Raw genomic sequence first — 17,376 nt, forward strand, 5'->3', positions numbered from 1 at the left:
CACTTAGGTTGGAGTCATTAAAACTAGTTTTTCAACCACTTCACAAATTTCTTGTTAACAAACTATAGTTTTGGTAAGTCGGGTAGGACATCTACTTTGTGCATGACACAGGTAATTTTTCCAACAATTGTTTACAGATTATTTAATTTACAATTCACTAAATTGACTGTGCCTTTAAACAGCTTGGAAAATTCCAGAAAATTATGCCATGGCTTTAGAAGCTTCTGATAGGCTAATTGACATAATGAGTCAATTGGAGGTGTACCTGTGGATGTATTTCAAGGCCATATCTTCAAACTCAGTGCCTCTTTACTTGACATCATGGGAAAATCAAAAGAAATCAGCCAAGACCTCAGAAAAAAATTGGACACATCCACAAGTCTGGTTCATCCTTGGGAGCAATTTCCAAACGCCTTCAGGTACCACGTTCAACTGTACAAACAATAATACGCAAGTATAAACACCATGGGACCACGCAGCCATCATACCGCTCAGGAAGGAGATAGGTTCTGTCTCCTAGAGGTGAATACACTTTTGTGCGAAAAGTCTAAATCAATCCCAGAACAACAGCAAAGTACCTTGTGAAGATGCTGGAGGAAACAGGTACAAAAGTATCTACATCCACAGTAAAACGAGTCCTATATCGACATAACCTGAAAGGCTGCTCAGCAAGGAAGAAGTCACTGCTCCAAAACTGCCATAAAAAAGCCAGATTACGGTTTGCAACTGCACATGGGGACAAAGATCGTACTTTTTGGTGAAATGTCCTCTGGTCTAATGAAACAAAAAATAGAACTGTTTGGCCATAATGACCATCGTTATGTTTGGAGGAAAAAGGGGGAGGCTTGCAAGCCGAAGAACACAATCCCAACCGTGAAGCATAGGGGTGGCAGCATCATGTTGTGGGGGTGCTTTGCTGCAGGAGGGACTGGTGCACTTCACAAAATAGATGACATCATGAAGCAGGGAAATTATGTGGATATATTGAAGCAACATCTCAAGACATCAGTCAGGAAGTTAAAGCTTGGTCTCAAATGGGTCTTCCAAATGGACAATGACCCCAAGCATACTTCCAAAGTTGTTGCAAAATGGCTTAAGGACAACAAAGTCAAGGTATTGGAGTGGCCATCACAAAGCCCTGACCTCAATCCTATAGAAAATTTGTGGGTAGAACTGAAAAAGCATGTGCGAGCAAGGAGGCCTAAAATCCGGACTCAGTTACACCAGCTCTGTCAGGAGGAAAGGGCCAAAACTCCCCCAACTTATTGTGGAAAGCTTGTGGAAGGCTACCCGAAACGTTTGACCCAGTTAATCAATTTAAAGGCAATGCTACCAAATACTAATTGAGTGTATGTAAACTTCCGACTTCAACTGTAACTATTTGTTCAGCACTTTCTAAATGTACACAGCCATAATTCAGAACATGGGTGTTCTTACAGTATTCTCCCTGTACACCAAGCCAGAACCGTAGGATAAATAAAGGGGGCACATAAGCAGACAATGAAAGCTCTTACAATATTTGATAATGACATTTCTCTTAAACAGGCTATAGGCTGTGTGTGCACGGCTAAGTCAGAACAGTAGGCAAAATGAGGGAGAATAGGGACCAAATTATTAGGGTGAGGCACATGGGCTACTAACAGCTTACCAAGCAACATACACTTAGTATTACTTACAGTGCCTTGCGAAATTATTCGGCCCCCTTGAACTTTGCGACCTTTTGCCACATTTCAGGCTTCAAACATAAAGATATAAAACTGTATGTTTTTGTGAAGAATCAACAACAAGTGGGACACAATCATGAAGTGGAACGACATTTATTGGATATTTCAAACTTTTTTAACAAATCAAAAACTGAAAAATTGGGCATGCAAAATTATTCAGCCCCCTTAAGTTAATAGTTTGTAGCGCCACCTTTTGCTGCGATTACAGCTGTAAGTCACTTGGGGTATGTCTCTATCAGTTTTGCACGTCGAGACTGAATTTTTTCCCATTCCTCCTTGCAAAACAGCTCGAGCTCAGTGAGGTTGGATGGAGAGCATTTGTGAACAGCAGTTTTCAGTTCTTTCCACAGATTCTCGATTGGATTCAGGTCTGGACTTGGACTTGGCCATTCTAACACCTGAATATGTTTATTTTTGAACCATTCCATTGTAGATTTTGCTTTATGTTTTGGATCATTGTCTTGTTGGAAGACAAATCTCCGTCCCAGTCTCAGGTCTTTTGCAGACTCCATCAGGTTCTTCCAGAATGGTCCTGTATTTGGCTCCATCCATCTTCCCATCAATTTTAACCATCTTTCCTGTCCCTGCTGAAGAAAAGCAGGCCCAAACCATGATGCTGCCACCACCATGTTTGACAGTGGGGATGGTGTGTTCAGGGTGATGAGCTGTGTTGCTTTTACGCCAAACATAACGTTTTGCATTGTTGCCAAAAAGTTCAATTTTGGTTTCATCTGACCAAAGCACCTTCTTCCACATGTTTGGTGTGTCTCCCAGGTGGCTTGTGGCAAACTTTAAACAACACTTTTTATGGATATCTTTAAGAAATGGCTTTCTTCTTGCCACTCTTCCATAAAGGCCAGATTTGTGCAATATACGACTGATTGTTGTCCTATGGACAGAGTCTCCCACCTCAGCTGTAGATCTCTGCAGTTCATCCAGAGTGATCATGGGCCTCTTGGCTGCATCTCTGATCAGTCTTCTCCTTGTATGAGCTGAAAGTTTAGAGGGACGGCCAGGTCTTGGTAGATTTGCAGTGGTCTGATACTCCTTCCATTTCAATATTATCGATTGCACAGTGCTCCTTGGGATGTTTAAAGCTTGGGAAATCTTTTTGTATCCAAATCCGGCTTTAAACTTCTTCACAACAGTATCTCGGACCTGCCTGGTGTGTTCCTTGTTCTTCATGATGCTCTCTGCGCTTTTAACGGACCTCTGAGACTATCACAGTGCAGGTGCATTTATACGGAGACTTGATTACACACAGGTGGATTGTATTTATCATCATTAGTCATTTAGGTCAACATTGGATCATTCAGATCCTCACTGAACTTCTGGAGAGAGTTTGCTGCACTGAAAGTAAAGGGGCTGAATAATTTTGCACGCCCAATATTTCAGTTTTTGATTTGTTAAAAAAGTTTGAAATATCCAATAAATGTCGTTCCACTTCATGATTGTGTCCCACTTGTTGTTGATTCTTCACAAAAAAATACAGTTTTATATCTTTATGTTTGAAGCCTGAAATGTGACAAAAGGTCGCAAAGTTCAAGGGGGCCGAATACTTTCGCAAGGCATTGTAGCTACAGTATACATATTTTCCTGGCATATTACATAACTTATGCAGCAGCATACAATACATTTTTGGACTCACCTTGTTGTGCTGTGCTCACATGAAAAGGAAGGTGGAGCGGTGGTCCTTCTTGGGCAAATTCTGTCATCAAAGTTTTTCTTCAAAGTCTGGCATTATGGTGCTTTCAAGACAACTGGGAACTCGAGGAAAAAACAAGGTTGAATCATGATGCTAGTGATCTTCAGGTTGGAGCTCTAGAAAGAGGCCAGAGTTCCAGATTTGGAATTCAGAGTTGGATGACCGTTCAAAATGTATTTTCCCAGTCAGAGCTCGCCCCCCGAGTTCCCAGTTGTCTTGAACTCACTGAAGTCTGACTGAATAGCCAGCATGGCCAATGTTGAATGTTTATCCTTTTAATCCTGGAAAAGAGACCCTTAAACCCAGACTTGGACCACACATTCACTCCACTGAATAGCAGGATAGTGATTGCTTAGCAATGCTTGCAGTTAGCCACTGATTCCTTCCAAGCCCCTCATATGTTTATGTCCAGTGGCCAACGAGCACTGATGTGTTTTATCTATAATTTATCTTCATATGACAAGGATTGAAAAGGATTTGTAAGTAGATTGTCGACTTGATTCACGATGTCCAATCAAAGCTACTGTAGATATAACATGATTTGATGTCATTTTATCTGTGGCCAATGACCTTGAGCATTCTTGGTTGGGCACTTCTAATGTAACTCTATGGCAGCACCCAAGGGGCTTGAATTTGAGCTCCTCCCATAGATTTTGCATTGATGTAATGTCCCCATCAATAACAGAACACTTAGCCAATCACGGCGCAACTAGAGAACATTACCAGCCCCTACGCTTTGTATTTTCCACTGGCTGCCCCACCACCACATAAAGCACTGAGCTAGGCTGAAACACCTGCATTTTGGAGCTGCATTACTCAAGAAAGCGAAAAAGAGACCATGTTTGTATGCGGCTTTATTAACTTTTTTTACATGTATTTTTTTTACATTGTTTGCAAACTGATATGTGACAGGTAATAATACTAAAATAACATGCAAAACAGGCAACAAAAACAGTTATTTTTTAGCTAAACAGGTGGGGCTCAAAACTGGTGGGGCTCCACCTGCCATGAATGACAGGTCAGCACTGATCATGCCCATGACAAAAGTGTTTACTACTCATTGATATATTTGGCATTACAACTCTCACACTGGATTGGAGCCCAGACTCACAATTTATAGAACCAGATAAAAAAAAACATGTTGTTTTCACCTACCTTAAATGTGTCTGCAGGTTTGGAAGGCACAGTACAACCCATTAGTGTCTGACTTGCATCTTGTCTCTCAATTTTGATAATGAGAGCCATTGCTCTGCTTTAATTGGGTTAGTTATAGAGGTGGATGACAGATCTGGAGAGAGGGTCTGAGTGCGGGGCTACAGTACTGAAATGACATCATGCATCACAAGCTGGAAAAAGTATTCAGAAAGTGTTGAAATACGGGAAATAGAGGTGATTTTCCAGAATGTCCGTTAAACTTTTGAATCCTAACATCATTGCAATACTGTACCATTTGACTGTCAAGCTAAAATAAACTCAGGAGTATCCTCATCATCACTGTATCTGAGTGTATGCACTTCTAGCCCTTGTAAGGGTACATGGTCTAGCACTACATATTAGTAAATTCCTCACCCGTAATGTACATACAGTGAGTACATTCAGAAAGTATTCAGACCCCTTGACTTTTTCTACATTTTGTGACGTTACAGCCTTATTCTAAAATTGATTATTTTTTTGCTCAATCTACAAACAGTACCCCATAATGACAAAGCAAAAACAGGTTTTTAGAAATTTTGCTAAATTATTTATATAAAAAAACAGGAAATATCACGTTTACATAAGTATTCAGACCTTTTAACCAGTACTTTGTTGAAGCACCGTTGGCAGCGATTACAGCATCGAGTCTTCTTGGGTATGACACTACAAGCTTGTTACACCTGTATTTGGGGAGTTTTTCCCATTCTTCTCTGCAGATCCTCTCAAGCTCTGTCAGGTTGGATGGAGAGAATTGCTGCACAGCTATTTTCAGGTCTCTCCAGAGATGTTCGATTGGATTAATCCGGGCTCTGGCTGGGCTACTCAAGGACATTCAGAGACTTGTCCCGAAGCCACTCCTGCGTTTTCTTGGCTGTGTGCATAGGGTCGTTGTCCTGTTGGAAGGTGAACCTTCGCCCCAGTCTGAGATCCTGAGTGCTCTGGAGCAGGTTTTCATCAAGGATCTCTGTACATTGCTCCGTTCATCTTTGCTCCGTTCATCTTTGCCCCGATCCTGACTAGTCTCCCAGTCCCTGCCGCTGAAAAACATCCCCACAGCATGATGTTGCCACCACCATGCTTCACCGTAGGGATGGGGCAAGATTTCTTCCAGACATGACACTTGGCATTCAGGCCAAAGTTCAATATTGGTTACATCAGAACAGAGAATCTTGTTTATGATGGTCTGAGAGTCTTTAGTGTACTTTTGGCAAACTCCAAGCGGGCTGTCATGTGCCTTTTACTGAGAAGTAGCTTCCGTCTGGCCACTCAACCAGTCTGGCCACCTGATTGGTAGAGTGCTGCAGAGATAGTTGTCCTTCTGGAAGTTTCTCCCATCTCCACAGAGGAACTCTAGAGCTCTGTCAGAGTGAACATCGGAATCTTGGGCCCTTCTACCCCAATTGCTCAGTTTGGCTGGGCGGCCAGCTCTAGGAAAAGTCTTTGGTGGTTCCAAACTTCTTCAATTTTAGAATGATGGAGTCCTCTGTGTTCTTGGGGACCTTCAATGCTGCAGACATTTGTTGGTACCCTTCCCCAAATCTGTGACTTGACACAATCCTGTCTCGGAGCTCTACTGACAATTCCTTCGACCTCATGGCTTGGTTTTTGCGTTGACATGCTCTGTCAACTGTGGGACCTTTATATAGACAGGTGTGTGCCTTTCCAAATAATGTCCAATCAATTGAATTTACCACAGATAGACTCCAATCAAGTTGTAGAAACATCTCAAGGATGATCAATGGAAACAAGATGCACCTGAGCTCAATTTCAAGTCTCATAGCAAAGGGTCTGAATACTTATGTAAAGGTATTGGTTTCTTAGTTTGAATACATTTTCAAAAATGTCTATACTGTTTTTGCTTTGTCATTATGGGGTATTTTGTGTAGATTGCTGATGGAAAAAAAACATTTGATCCATTTTAGAATAAGGCTGTAACGTAACAAAATGTGGAAAAAGACAAGGGGTTTCCAAAGGCAATGTACAGTACTTACATAACTCAGGCACTTTGTTTTACACCCCGATGCGTGCTCATGTTTAAGTGTCGTCATCCGAAGAGTGAAAGGTCAGAGCAGCAGTTAGAGGATCAGAGAGAGAGAGAGAGTTACTGAGTCTGCTGCAGCAGGACTGGCTTTCTGCCCCATTGAACACAGTCCAATAACCAACGACGTGTTAATCAACAGCCCAGTGGCTCAGACTGGCCCATGGGAATGTGGGTGGATGTACAATAAAATAGAAAAGACATTCCTCTGGACTTTTCTTCAGCTATTTTGAGACACTGTACAGTCTTCTTGGTATCGACACAGTGTGATAATACAGCTTGGACCGATCACCACACGATGTCACAGTGCTTCTGCGTAGGAGGCAGTTTGATGGAGCTTGTTGTCTGAGTGTATTCCATCTGTGCCTCATAATATCTGCATGCACAATTAGACGAGACCTGCGCTCCACTCTACTGTGCAGAGGCTTTGTTGACCCAACGGGTTAGAGACGTGGTAAAAAAGGCACAGTAGAACTATTGGGGTCTGGCAAAAGGACCAGGATCTGTCAAACAAACAGTGGCAGCATTAGCAGTGGCAGTATTGCCCGTAAAAAGGTTTACCTAAAAAAAGACTGCACAGAGTAAACTGGTAAAAGACACACTCCCTCCCCAAGACAGGCATTAGGGACCTGGCTGAGGTTTCTGACAGACGACATCCTCGTTCCATCACAGTTTGTACTTTCGATAATCCTCATCTTTCTCTCTTGCTTTGTAACAGCGTACTGAGGACAAACTGGGCAGGATGGAAGGAAGGGTAAGGGGAGAGTGGGATCATATATGGTTACCCCTGCCTCTCCAATGGGGTGCATTCCTAACACTTCCCCAACTCAAACGAGGGTGGTCAGCTTGTCTATGAGGTCGTCGATGGTGTAGACCATGAGCCTGATGTCATCCTTCTCGGCCATGCGGTGCTGACCGTGGCGGCGGAGGATGACATCCACGTCGGGGCTGAGGACACGCTCGGCCACTTGCATGGAGATGTGCCAGGGCACGTCGTCGTCCTTCAGGCCGTGGATGAGCCTCACAGGGCAGGTGATGGGGATGGGGCTCTGGAGGACACAATGGTTCTCCGCCTCCTTCAGGAAGCCAATAGTGAACGTGTAGGTGCCCTCTTCGCTGTGCTTGGTGGGCACAGTCAGCACGCCCTTCTCTTCAATCTCCTTACGCACCTGTGGTGAAATGGGATCCATTTCATTTTAAATCAAATAATACATTGACATTCACAGAGCATTTTATTTCAATTCACCACTCCCTGAATAGAAATGGAATTAGCACCTGGTCATAACCACACATTATTTTATGATGTCCTCGCTCACCTCTAAAGACATTGACTTGAAGGCTGTGACGATGTGGTCTGCTGCCGTGGATATGCCCACCAGAGCTGCAGTCTTCTCTGGCCTGGCGATAGCTGCCAACAGCATGAGCCAGCCGCCCATACTGGACCCCACCATGATCTAAACAGAGACCATGGGGAAAGACATGATTACGTTAAAGATGCCTTGATCTCGGATAGGGAGCAATGGTCCATAGAAATACCAACAGTTTGATATGGATTGCTTCGCTTGTCTCCTCATCTCCTTTCTTCCATTTGAACCGACTCTTCTGCAGAGAAGCACAATGGTCATCTAGCTATCTCTACAACGGACAGAAGTAGTTTCTAAAAACAGATGTGATTCTAACCAGGGAAAATTATTTTCTGATCGTTCAGTTCCGAGCACAACCTGTCTGTATTTCGTTCAGTTTGAGTGTTCCAACCAGCATAGTAAAGAACTGGTTTGATCCAGAAAAAAAGGTTAATATAGTTCCTTTTCGTACATTTTCCCCCCCATGACCTCAACATACTGTAGCTTTTACATTTATGTCATTAATTTACTCCACCAATTAGTGTGGATGGAAAAGCTTGCTATGGAACGGTAAGCTAGTTGTTTACATGACATGAAGTGAATTGTAATGGGTTTAGGCTATTACTAGTATTATAACGTCACTAAATTACAGACTTACATACCAGATATTAAGAATGTTCTGGGAACAATTTTTTAAAATTATTAACCAGTTCTCAAAATGTGAACGGTACTGTTCCGGGAACACTAAAAGATCACTTTCGTTCCCGATTCAGTTTTTCCGTCCCTGGAAAAAGGCGGTTATTTTTTCTGTTCCCTGAATCAGTTCCAAATCATCATCATCATCATCATCATCATCACAAGGACATTGGGAGTAATATGACTCTGGCCCTGTTAATGGGCTCATTCACTAGCTGTGTGTCTGATGAATGTCAAGAAGAGCCCTGAAGCCTGGCATGGGAGGCTATGCTCTGCTACTCAGGTAATGATTGAACGGTGTGTGACGTGAACGTTACATGGTGTTGTGAGATGATATTTAATTTGTGTGACAGCGCCCACTTGTGAAAACATGTGACACTAACACCACCACTGTTTGAAGTCAACAACACTAATACACAACCACAGTTGTTTTTATACAGATTCTAACTGAAATCTTACACAACAAATAGAGTAAATATTATGGAGGGCAAAATTAACAGAGCATATTTTGAAATATCAATGGAGAGAAGGTCTATAACTGGGTTATAAAGTCAAACCAGTCTTTGAGCTCTTAAATGCAGATCTGAAAATACAAAACACTTTAATAATGAACTAAATCAAATACCAATTTGAATCCAACCAAATACACACAGAAATCCGAGAGTTATCTAAAGGCTAGTTTAGATATGATTCTAGAGCCAGTGGAGAGTTCTTTCACCTGTGGACCCTCTGTTAGTTCATCCAACACAAAGAGGACATCTTTTTTCCAGGTGCCGATGGTCCCTTCAGTGAACACCCCCTCCGATAACCCATGGCCTGTGTAGTCAAACCTGGGGAACCACAAACACAACATGAGCCTGGGGGACCAGTCAGACATACAATAAAACATGGGGGATAAAATCTGGCTACTAAGCTAGCATAAAAACTCTGAGAGCACAGTGTATTTGGGTAACAGTTAGAGGGTGGTCTATTTGCGTAACATACAGGCTATCAATCAATCAAATGTATTTATAAAACCTTTTTACATCAGCAAATGTCAAAGTTCTATACAGAAACCCAGCCTAAAACCACAAACAGCAAGCAATGCAGATATAGAAGCATGGAAAAACTCCCTAGAAAGGCAGGAACCTAGGAAGAAACATAGAGAGGAACCAGGCTCTGAGAGGTGGCCAGTTCTCTTCTGGCTGTGCCGGGTGGATAAGAGGACATGGCCGTTTAGGGACAGATTGTTCTTCAAGATTTTCAAATTATCATAGATGACCAGCAGGGTCAAATAATAATCACAGTGGTTGTAGAGCGTGCAACAGTTCAGTACCTCAGGAGTAAATGGGTTCGAAAGCTAGGGAGTCTATTCAGGCAATGAACATCAAGATAGAGGTTTGGCTAAGGCACGCCTACCTCAGATATTCAGATTCAGGGGGTATATTTGGGTAATGTGCCACGGTCTAAACGACGGTATAAACATGGTATTTCTATAACATGGTTTATTAGGCCATACAATTTTTATAAAAATGTTTACTCAATTTCCTTTTCTGAAAAGTGAGGTGAGCAAGAGCGAATAAAATTTAAATCAAGTAGACCCTCTTGTTAAAATACTATAGCAACCTTTGTTCAACACCTATAACCTAATCAAAAGATTTTAGCAACTTGGGAAGGCTAAAAGAGCCAAAGTTCAGCTATAATTTGGAAGTTAGTTGTGTACCAGTATGTCTTTACAGGAAGCTTGAGGAAATGAGTTATGCCATAATCATGCAATTCTATTTATTTGTATTTATATTTGTGGGAAACGTTGAATTACATTTGAGTAATTTAGCAGACACTCTTATCTAGAGTGATTAGGGTTAAGTGCCTTGCTCTGGGGCACAGACAGACTTTTCACCTAGTTGGCTCGGGGATACGAACCAGAGGCCTTTCAGTTCCTGACCCAACTGTCTTAACCACTAGGTTACATGCCGCTGTGTATTGTGTTACACAGCGGCAGGTAGAGTACAGTACCTAAGATATGAGTGTCCAAGAGACCTGCAGAACTCCTCCAGGGCCTCAGCTTTCTGGCCATTCATGTTGGATCCATACCCAGGCAGGAAGACCACGCCTGGACTCTTCCCCTTTACCCTGCAGTAGGCCAGCTTAGGGAGCTCTGGTCTTGTTGCATACTGTACAGAGGACTTCTGTCTCACCCCTGTATGACAAACACACACAATATGTGCCAATTGACTATGACAGAATTCTAATAAGTGATTTAATGCAATAGTTGAGAATGGAGTGTGTCTTTAAGAATGGTGTGTAAAATATTGGTTGTATTTGGGTGATTTGTGCAACCCCCTTGAAAGATCAAATCAGGGTGAAGTCAAGGCAAGGAATGATCAGCTGGGGCATTCTTATGTAACATTTAGAAAATTGAATTGGGCCAGTGCTGTGGGACAAGACCTTGTTCACATCACCAGAGTGAAAGCTACCGAACAGACCCTGATACAGCAGACTATGACGCGATGCAATTCAGGTGAAAAAGTGTTACTTATCACAATGTAAAAACAATTCAAACAGAATAACATTACACGCCTAGAAAATTATAAAGCAAAAGGTTATACTTAATTTAACAGCATTTGCATTGATGTCTAAAAACGATGTGCTTTTAGCAACGCTAGAACTGGCATAACGCAGTTTCTCTGGACCCCTGCAAGGTCGCAGTTTGCCCCCCTGAAAAAATAAAACTATCGAATGAGTCAGCCAGACAGCCATTCGCAAAGTATAGATTGCAGATCGCTGTCCATTGTGTTGAAACTGCGACATGTCTATGCGGCTGCCTATCGAATTGATGATAGGCTTTCTGTGGTGCCAGGGCATGCTTTTAAAATGAAATTTGACCTTTGTTTTACTAGGCAAGTCAGTTAAGAACAGATTCTGATTTTCAATGACGGCCTAGGAACACTGGGTTAACTGCCTGTTCAGGGGCAGAACGACAGATTGTGTACCTTGTCAGCTCGGGACTTTCGGTTACTAGTCCAAACGCTTTGCCTTAGCTAATGGATAAATGTTAGAACTATTTGGTTGTCATTTTCCTATGATAAGCAGGGCGTCCACTTAGGATGCTGGCTGACGGATTGTAAAATAAATGTAATACTAATCTGCATCCAATTGATTTGTTTAGAATATACAGCTGTCCTGTATAGCCAACCTGCATGACATGAGCCATCCTTGCAGTCTCTCCCAGCATGGATAGAAATGTGTTGTACGTAAAACCAGTCTATTAATGCCAATCTCTTTTTTTGCTCTATGTCGAGGCCTATAGTAACAACAATATGCGTCTGTGTTGCCTTGCATTTTTGTGTTCAAATGTTCTCACCACGACCTGTAGGTCCAGGTTGCGAGCCCGACTGTTTTCAATACCGAGTATTGACAATCCTGACAGTCTTTTCGGACACATTGTGTATTATATGTCCATTGCGCTGCACACAGTTTAAACTTAGTCGTCTTGAATGATGCATGCCAAGATATACCAGAGATAAGGGACTGCAGATATTGCAACCACACAATTGAAACGGCAGTTCACCAGTATGAACAAAATCTCAAACCCCCTTTTTTTTGAGCCCTCAGGAACAGCTGTCATTTAAAGATGATAATCTGTTTGCATCTGCCAATTTATTGACTGTCCAGTATCCACATGACCTGTCCCCAGAGCTTCCTATATAGTTCATGTCTTTCCGTAAAGTGTTGAGGCTGGCAAGATATGAAGGAAGATATGAGAGGCTCAATTAATGATGTTGCAGATCTGCTGTATTTGAACCATTCCCTTCTGCCCAGTTTCCCTGATGTACTATGGAACATACATTTAACAGACTTTCTATAAACGTGGGTCTGTAGACACACTTTTCTCTCTGCTTAGCGCATATCAAAATAAAAGTCCTGCACGTGCACCATACCTGCTCCAAAAAAAAGCAGGAACTTGGAGCACTTTTATTTTGACATGAGGTAAGCAGAGATGAACTGACCTAGCTGAGAAACTGCATGGGACTACAACAGACCCACGTTTGAAAATTCTGTTTAATTCTACTTTCCATGAGATGCTTTTTTTTCTAATTCCCCCCTGCATAAGGACCAAGCCTACAGACAATCAAAAGAGTATGTTGAAATAAAATATTATTTCATTTCTGGCTTCCAGCAGACTATTTTAAATTGTTTTTGCAAGCCAATTCCCAGCAACGCAAGTGTGTAAATACCATAGAGCTAGAGGACTCATCTTTGTATCTGTGCCATTATAGTGTCTCTGAAAGCATGGGCAGCACCATTGAGGCAATCTCCATTTTGAAGGAGTCAATTTTCTTCATAATTGGCTGATCCGTCCAGGTGACCCGGTTGGACATGACTCCAACAGGGTTACAATGAATTTTGGAAGTCCCACTCAGTTTGACTTCAATCAAAAACGGTGAAAGCTCTCAATGGCTCTGCCCATGCTAATGTAGCCTTTTGGCTACCTGAGGCCTCTATCATTCTCTATGGTAAATACTAGCGTTGCAAAAAGAAGCTACTCCTGCACTTTACACTGGGGGATTGTGCTAACCACAGACATTAAATCCAGTAAATGGTGATATCGCTGATGTACGTCATCCCCGTATTCCGATGGAAAACTCCCGATGGCGCATGAAGCTGGAAGTACTTGAATTTGAAGCACACCATATCAGAGATTACTTTTGAGGAGATGTAAAACTCCATTGGAATCATATTAACGGTCATTGTGTACATTGCCCATGCGTCATCAATGGGCCGTGTGGTCCATTCTGGGCGATTCTGGGGCAAGGACTCGACTCATACTCTGATTTTGAGAAGGGATTACGTGACGATTCGCTTAGCAACCGCGTGACACAGCATGACAACGTGAACACGATTGGTTGACAGTCTGATGGGTAAGGTGTTACATGTTCCTCCATTCATTGCCCAATGGGATTCTGGTGTTCTCCTTTCTCGAATATATCTGGCCATATTGCTGAATGGACCGAAACATTTTTTTTGTTAAGGATCATGGCGAAAGTGATCGTAACTAGCAAAGGATCATGGTCGATGTAGTCGTTTTCATCCCGCCTGAGAGCATCAACCTTAATAGGATTTCTTAGAATTTTTCCATTGCAGCTTCTGAAAATGTCCATAACGTATCTGGCGCTTATAGAGGAATGATCGTGTTTCACAGTATTACTTACCCGCCAGTGTTGTGATAAGCTGTGATATTCGCCTATTGATTTCTACTGCCGGAGTGGCATCTGTTGTCAAAATGGGGAAGCTGTTCTAACTTTGTGGCTGTGTTATTTAGTGGAAATTGCTATGTAATTTCCTGGTTGCTAAAATTCTACACTGTTCGCTCAATTTCAGAATATGTGATAAAAACAAGCACTGAATAGTGTAGGGAATTGTATCATCTAAATTGCTGTGATAATATAAATATAATATATTTTCAATAACAAATATGTATAAAATGACAGAATTGCACAAAATATGTATATAAAAAGGCCAAATTCTTCCCAGACCCAAGTACAAGAAATGTTCCCCATGTGTGAAACTTCTGTAAGCTCCTCTACTCTACTGCTCTATGCCACTACGCAAATGTGATGATTTGCATGCACGGCTTTATTATAAAGGTGATTTATTTTTCTCCATCTGTTCCGGTACCTCAAAGCTTCCCAGGTCACCCCCTCTCGCACTCACATTTTGTTCCACCACCTCCCTATTTACAACCTAATTAAGCAACTAATTCTAAAACAGAGAAATATTGACATTTCATAAATGACATGACGGTCCCCTAGAATAGACTTTAAAAAAAGACTAAACCCTCCCTTTGACTGAAATTGAAAAAGCATGACTCCCCCATTTTCCTCCAGGTACCCATTCTGTACATTTCGATCTATCCTTAACCAATGCTGGGTAACATCAACCACTTTTGAACATATACAGCGCATTCAGACCCCATGACTTTTTCCACATTTTGTAACGGTAGCCTTACTCTAAAATGGATTTGATTATTTCCCCCCCTCAATCCACACACAATATCCCATAATGACAAAGCAAAAACATATTTTAAAAAATGTATTACAAATAAAAAGCATATCACATTTACATAAGTATTCAGACCCATCACTGAGTACTGCCAGCACCATGCTTCACCGTATGGATGGTGCCAGATTTCCTCCATACGTGATGCATGGCATTCAGGCCAAAGAGTTCTATCTTGGTTTCATCAGACCAGAGAATCTTGTTTCTCATAGTCAGAGTCCATTAGGTGCCTTTGGGCAAACTCCAAGTTGGCTGTCACGTTCCTTTTATTGAGGAGTGGATTCCATCTTGCCACCATAAAAGCTTGGTTGGTGGAGTCCTGAAGAGATGGTTGTCCTTCTGGTAGGTCCTCCCATGTCCACAGAGGAACTCTATCAGAGTGACCATCGGGTTCTTGGTAACCTCCCTTGACTAAGGCCCTGCTCCCGATTGCTCAGCTCTAGGAAGAGTCTTGGTGATTCCAAACGTCTTATATTTAAGAATGATGGAGTCCACTGTTTTCTTGGGGACCTTCAATGCTGCAGACATTTTTTATTGCCAGCAGCATACCACCCTGCATACCACTGCTGGCTTGCTTCTGAAGCTAAGCAGGGTTGGTCCTGGTCAGTCCCTGGATGGGAGACCAGATGCTGCTGGAAGTGGTGTTGGAGGGCTAGTAGGAGGCACTCTTTCCTCTGGTCTAAAAAATATCCCAATGCCCGAGGGCAGTGATTGGGGACACTGCCTTGTGTAGGGTGCCGTCTTTCAGATGGGACGTTAAACGGGTGTCCTGACTCTCTGCGGTCATTAAAGATCCCATGGCACTTATCGTAAGAGTAGGGGTGTTAACCCCAGTGTCCTGGCTCAATTCCTAATCTGGCCATCAAACCATCACAGTCACCTAATAATCCCCAGTTTACAATCCCCAGGTCATTGCTGCAAATGAGAATGTGTTCTCAGTCAATTTACATGGTAAAATAAAGGGTAAATAAAATAAATATTACCCTTCCCCAGATCTGTGCCTTGAAACAATCCTGTCTCGGAGCTCTATGGACAATTCCTTCGACCTCATGGCTTGGTTTTTGCTCTGACATGCACTGTCAACTGTGGAACCTTTATATAGACACATGTATGCCTTTACAAATCATGTCCAATCAATTGCATGTACCACAGGTGGACTCCAATCAAGTTGTAGAAACATCTCAAAGATTATCAATGGAAACAGGATGCATCTGAGGTCCATTTTGAGTATCATAGCAAAGGGTCTGAATAGTTATGTAAATAAGGTATTTCTGTTGTTTTATTTGTAATAAATTTGCAAAGAATTTCTAAAAATATGGTTTTGCTTTGTCATTATGGGGTATTGGTTGTAGATTGATGAGGGGAAAAATGATTTATTCAACTTTAGAATAAGGTTGTAACGTAGCAAAATGTGGAAAAAGGGAAGGGGTCTGAATACTTTTCTAACGCACTGTAACACCTTTTACTTCCAAAAATCAGAATAGGGTTGTTTTACCTTTATTTAACTAGGCAAGTCAGTTAAGAACAAATTCGTATTTTCAATGATAGCCTAGTGGGTTAAGTGATGATTCAGAAATGTAGATATGATGGTAATGAGGAAATAAAGTACATCAGCATGTGTGGTTTGTTTATTCTGCAGCAGCATATGTTATTGGTAATTTACACATTACAAAATGGACTCATTAAGTGATCCTTATGTGAAACACAATCACACGCTCTTGAATATGATTATAGTTCCAATTCAACTTTAACCCCCAAAGGGGGTATTACTTCCCTAAATGTACATGTCAACTCAGGGATTCGATCTTGCAACCTTCCGGTTACTAGTCCAACACTCTAAAAACTAGGCTACCTGCCATTGTCTTCCACACTGCTTTGTTTCTGACTGCGGTTTGTAAGGAGGAACTGCAGTCGAAAGTTCATGACCTTTGATCACATGGTTGTTGTAAAGGTCATGCAGTCGACATGTAGTACCAAATCGGACTATTTTTATACCCATAATGCCACACATTGTTTATGGCTGTGACCGTTGGTCAACGTGTTGACTAAAGTGATACGCTCGAACGCGCCCATTCCTTACCTGCATTGATTGTGCGATATCTAAGAATATGCAAGTGCTGCGCAGTTTATATGCGTATGAGCAAACAAATACATTCAGATGACGGGTTCTGCCGCTGGGTTGTCACAAGTTGCCACAGCCACGAAGTCAAAATTTGGCTATATCGTAATCATTTATGAAAACAAAAAGTTGCTTAATTTAAGGATAGGGTTAGGCATAGTGTGGTTAGGATGAAGTTTTAAATCATTTTAAGAAGGTAAATTGTAGAAATAGGCTGGGTTTACGACTTTGTGGTACCTAGTGCCGACCCTGCCTCTGCCACACCCCCTCTATTTGTTTTTATAAACGAAGCCTATAAGCTTTCCCGTGAAACGGTACACATCGAACTGTAGTACCATACTCACCTCCCAAAGCCTTTGGCGAGAGAGTAGCGACTGCTCCATCCCTCAAAATGTGAGGCAGTCCTTTGCGACAGGACTTCAGGGCGACGGCTGCCATATCTCAGACTTCACCACACACTACGGAAATATCGCGAGAAGACCAACTTTGCCAGAACTTCTTTGGTGTTTTTTTTTGTC

The 17,376-nt window shown here is 42.0% G+C and overlaps 1 protein-coding gene across 1 annotated transcript; it reads right to left on the minus strand.

The window, feature by feature from the left end:
- Positions 1-4,265: 4,265 nt before the first annotated feature.
- Positions 4,266-17,327, minus strand: LOC118370120 (palmitoyl-protein thioesterase ABHD10, mitochondrial-like). Its single transcript, XM_035754930.2, has 5 exons — positions 17,203-17,327; positions 10,696-10,879; positions 9,419-9,530; positions 7,978-8,115; positions 4,266-7,830 (listed from the first exon to the last, which is right to left on the minus strand). The coding sequence occupies exons 1-5, from the start codon at positions 17,294-17,296 to the stop codon at positions 7,489-7,491; spliced, it is 870 nt and encodes a 289-aa protein (XP_035610823.1). The 5' UTR covers positions 17,297-17,327; the 3' UTR covers positions 4,266-7,488.
- Between the last annotated feature and the right edge of the window lie 49 nt (positions 17,328-17,376).

This window comes from Oncorhynchus keta, chromosome 4 (assembly GCF_023373465.1).
Source record: "Oncorhynchus keta strain PuntledgeMale-10-30-2019 chromosome 4, Oket_V2, whole genome shotgun sequence".
In the NCBI taxonomy this organism is placed as follows: domain Eukaryota; kingdom Metazoa; phylum Chordata; class Actinopteri; order Salmoniformes; family Salmonidae; genus Oncorhynchus; species Oncorhynchus keta.

Bases quoted from the DNA above. Each gene is read 5' to 3' on its own strand.
- LOC118370120 (XM_035754930.2), bottom strand. From the start codon at position 17,296: ATGGCAGCCGTCGCCCTGAAGTCCTGTCGCAAAGGACTGCCTCACATT. The intron at 10,880-17,202 runs GTGAGTATGGTA...TTTGTCATACAG, and splicing joins CTCGCCAAAGGCTTTGGGAG to GGGTGAGACAGAAGTCCTCT. The intron at 9,531-10,695 runs GTACTGTACTCT...GTGGTTCCCCAG, and splicing joins CTTGGACACTCATATCTTAG to GTTTGACTACACAGGCCATG.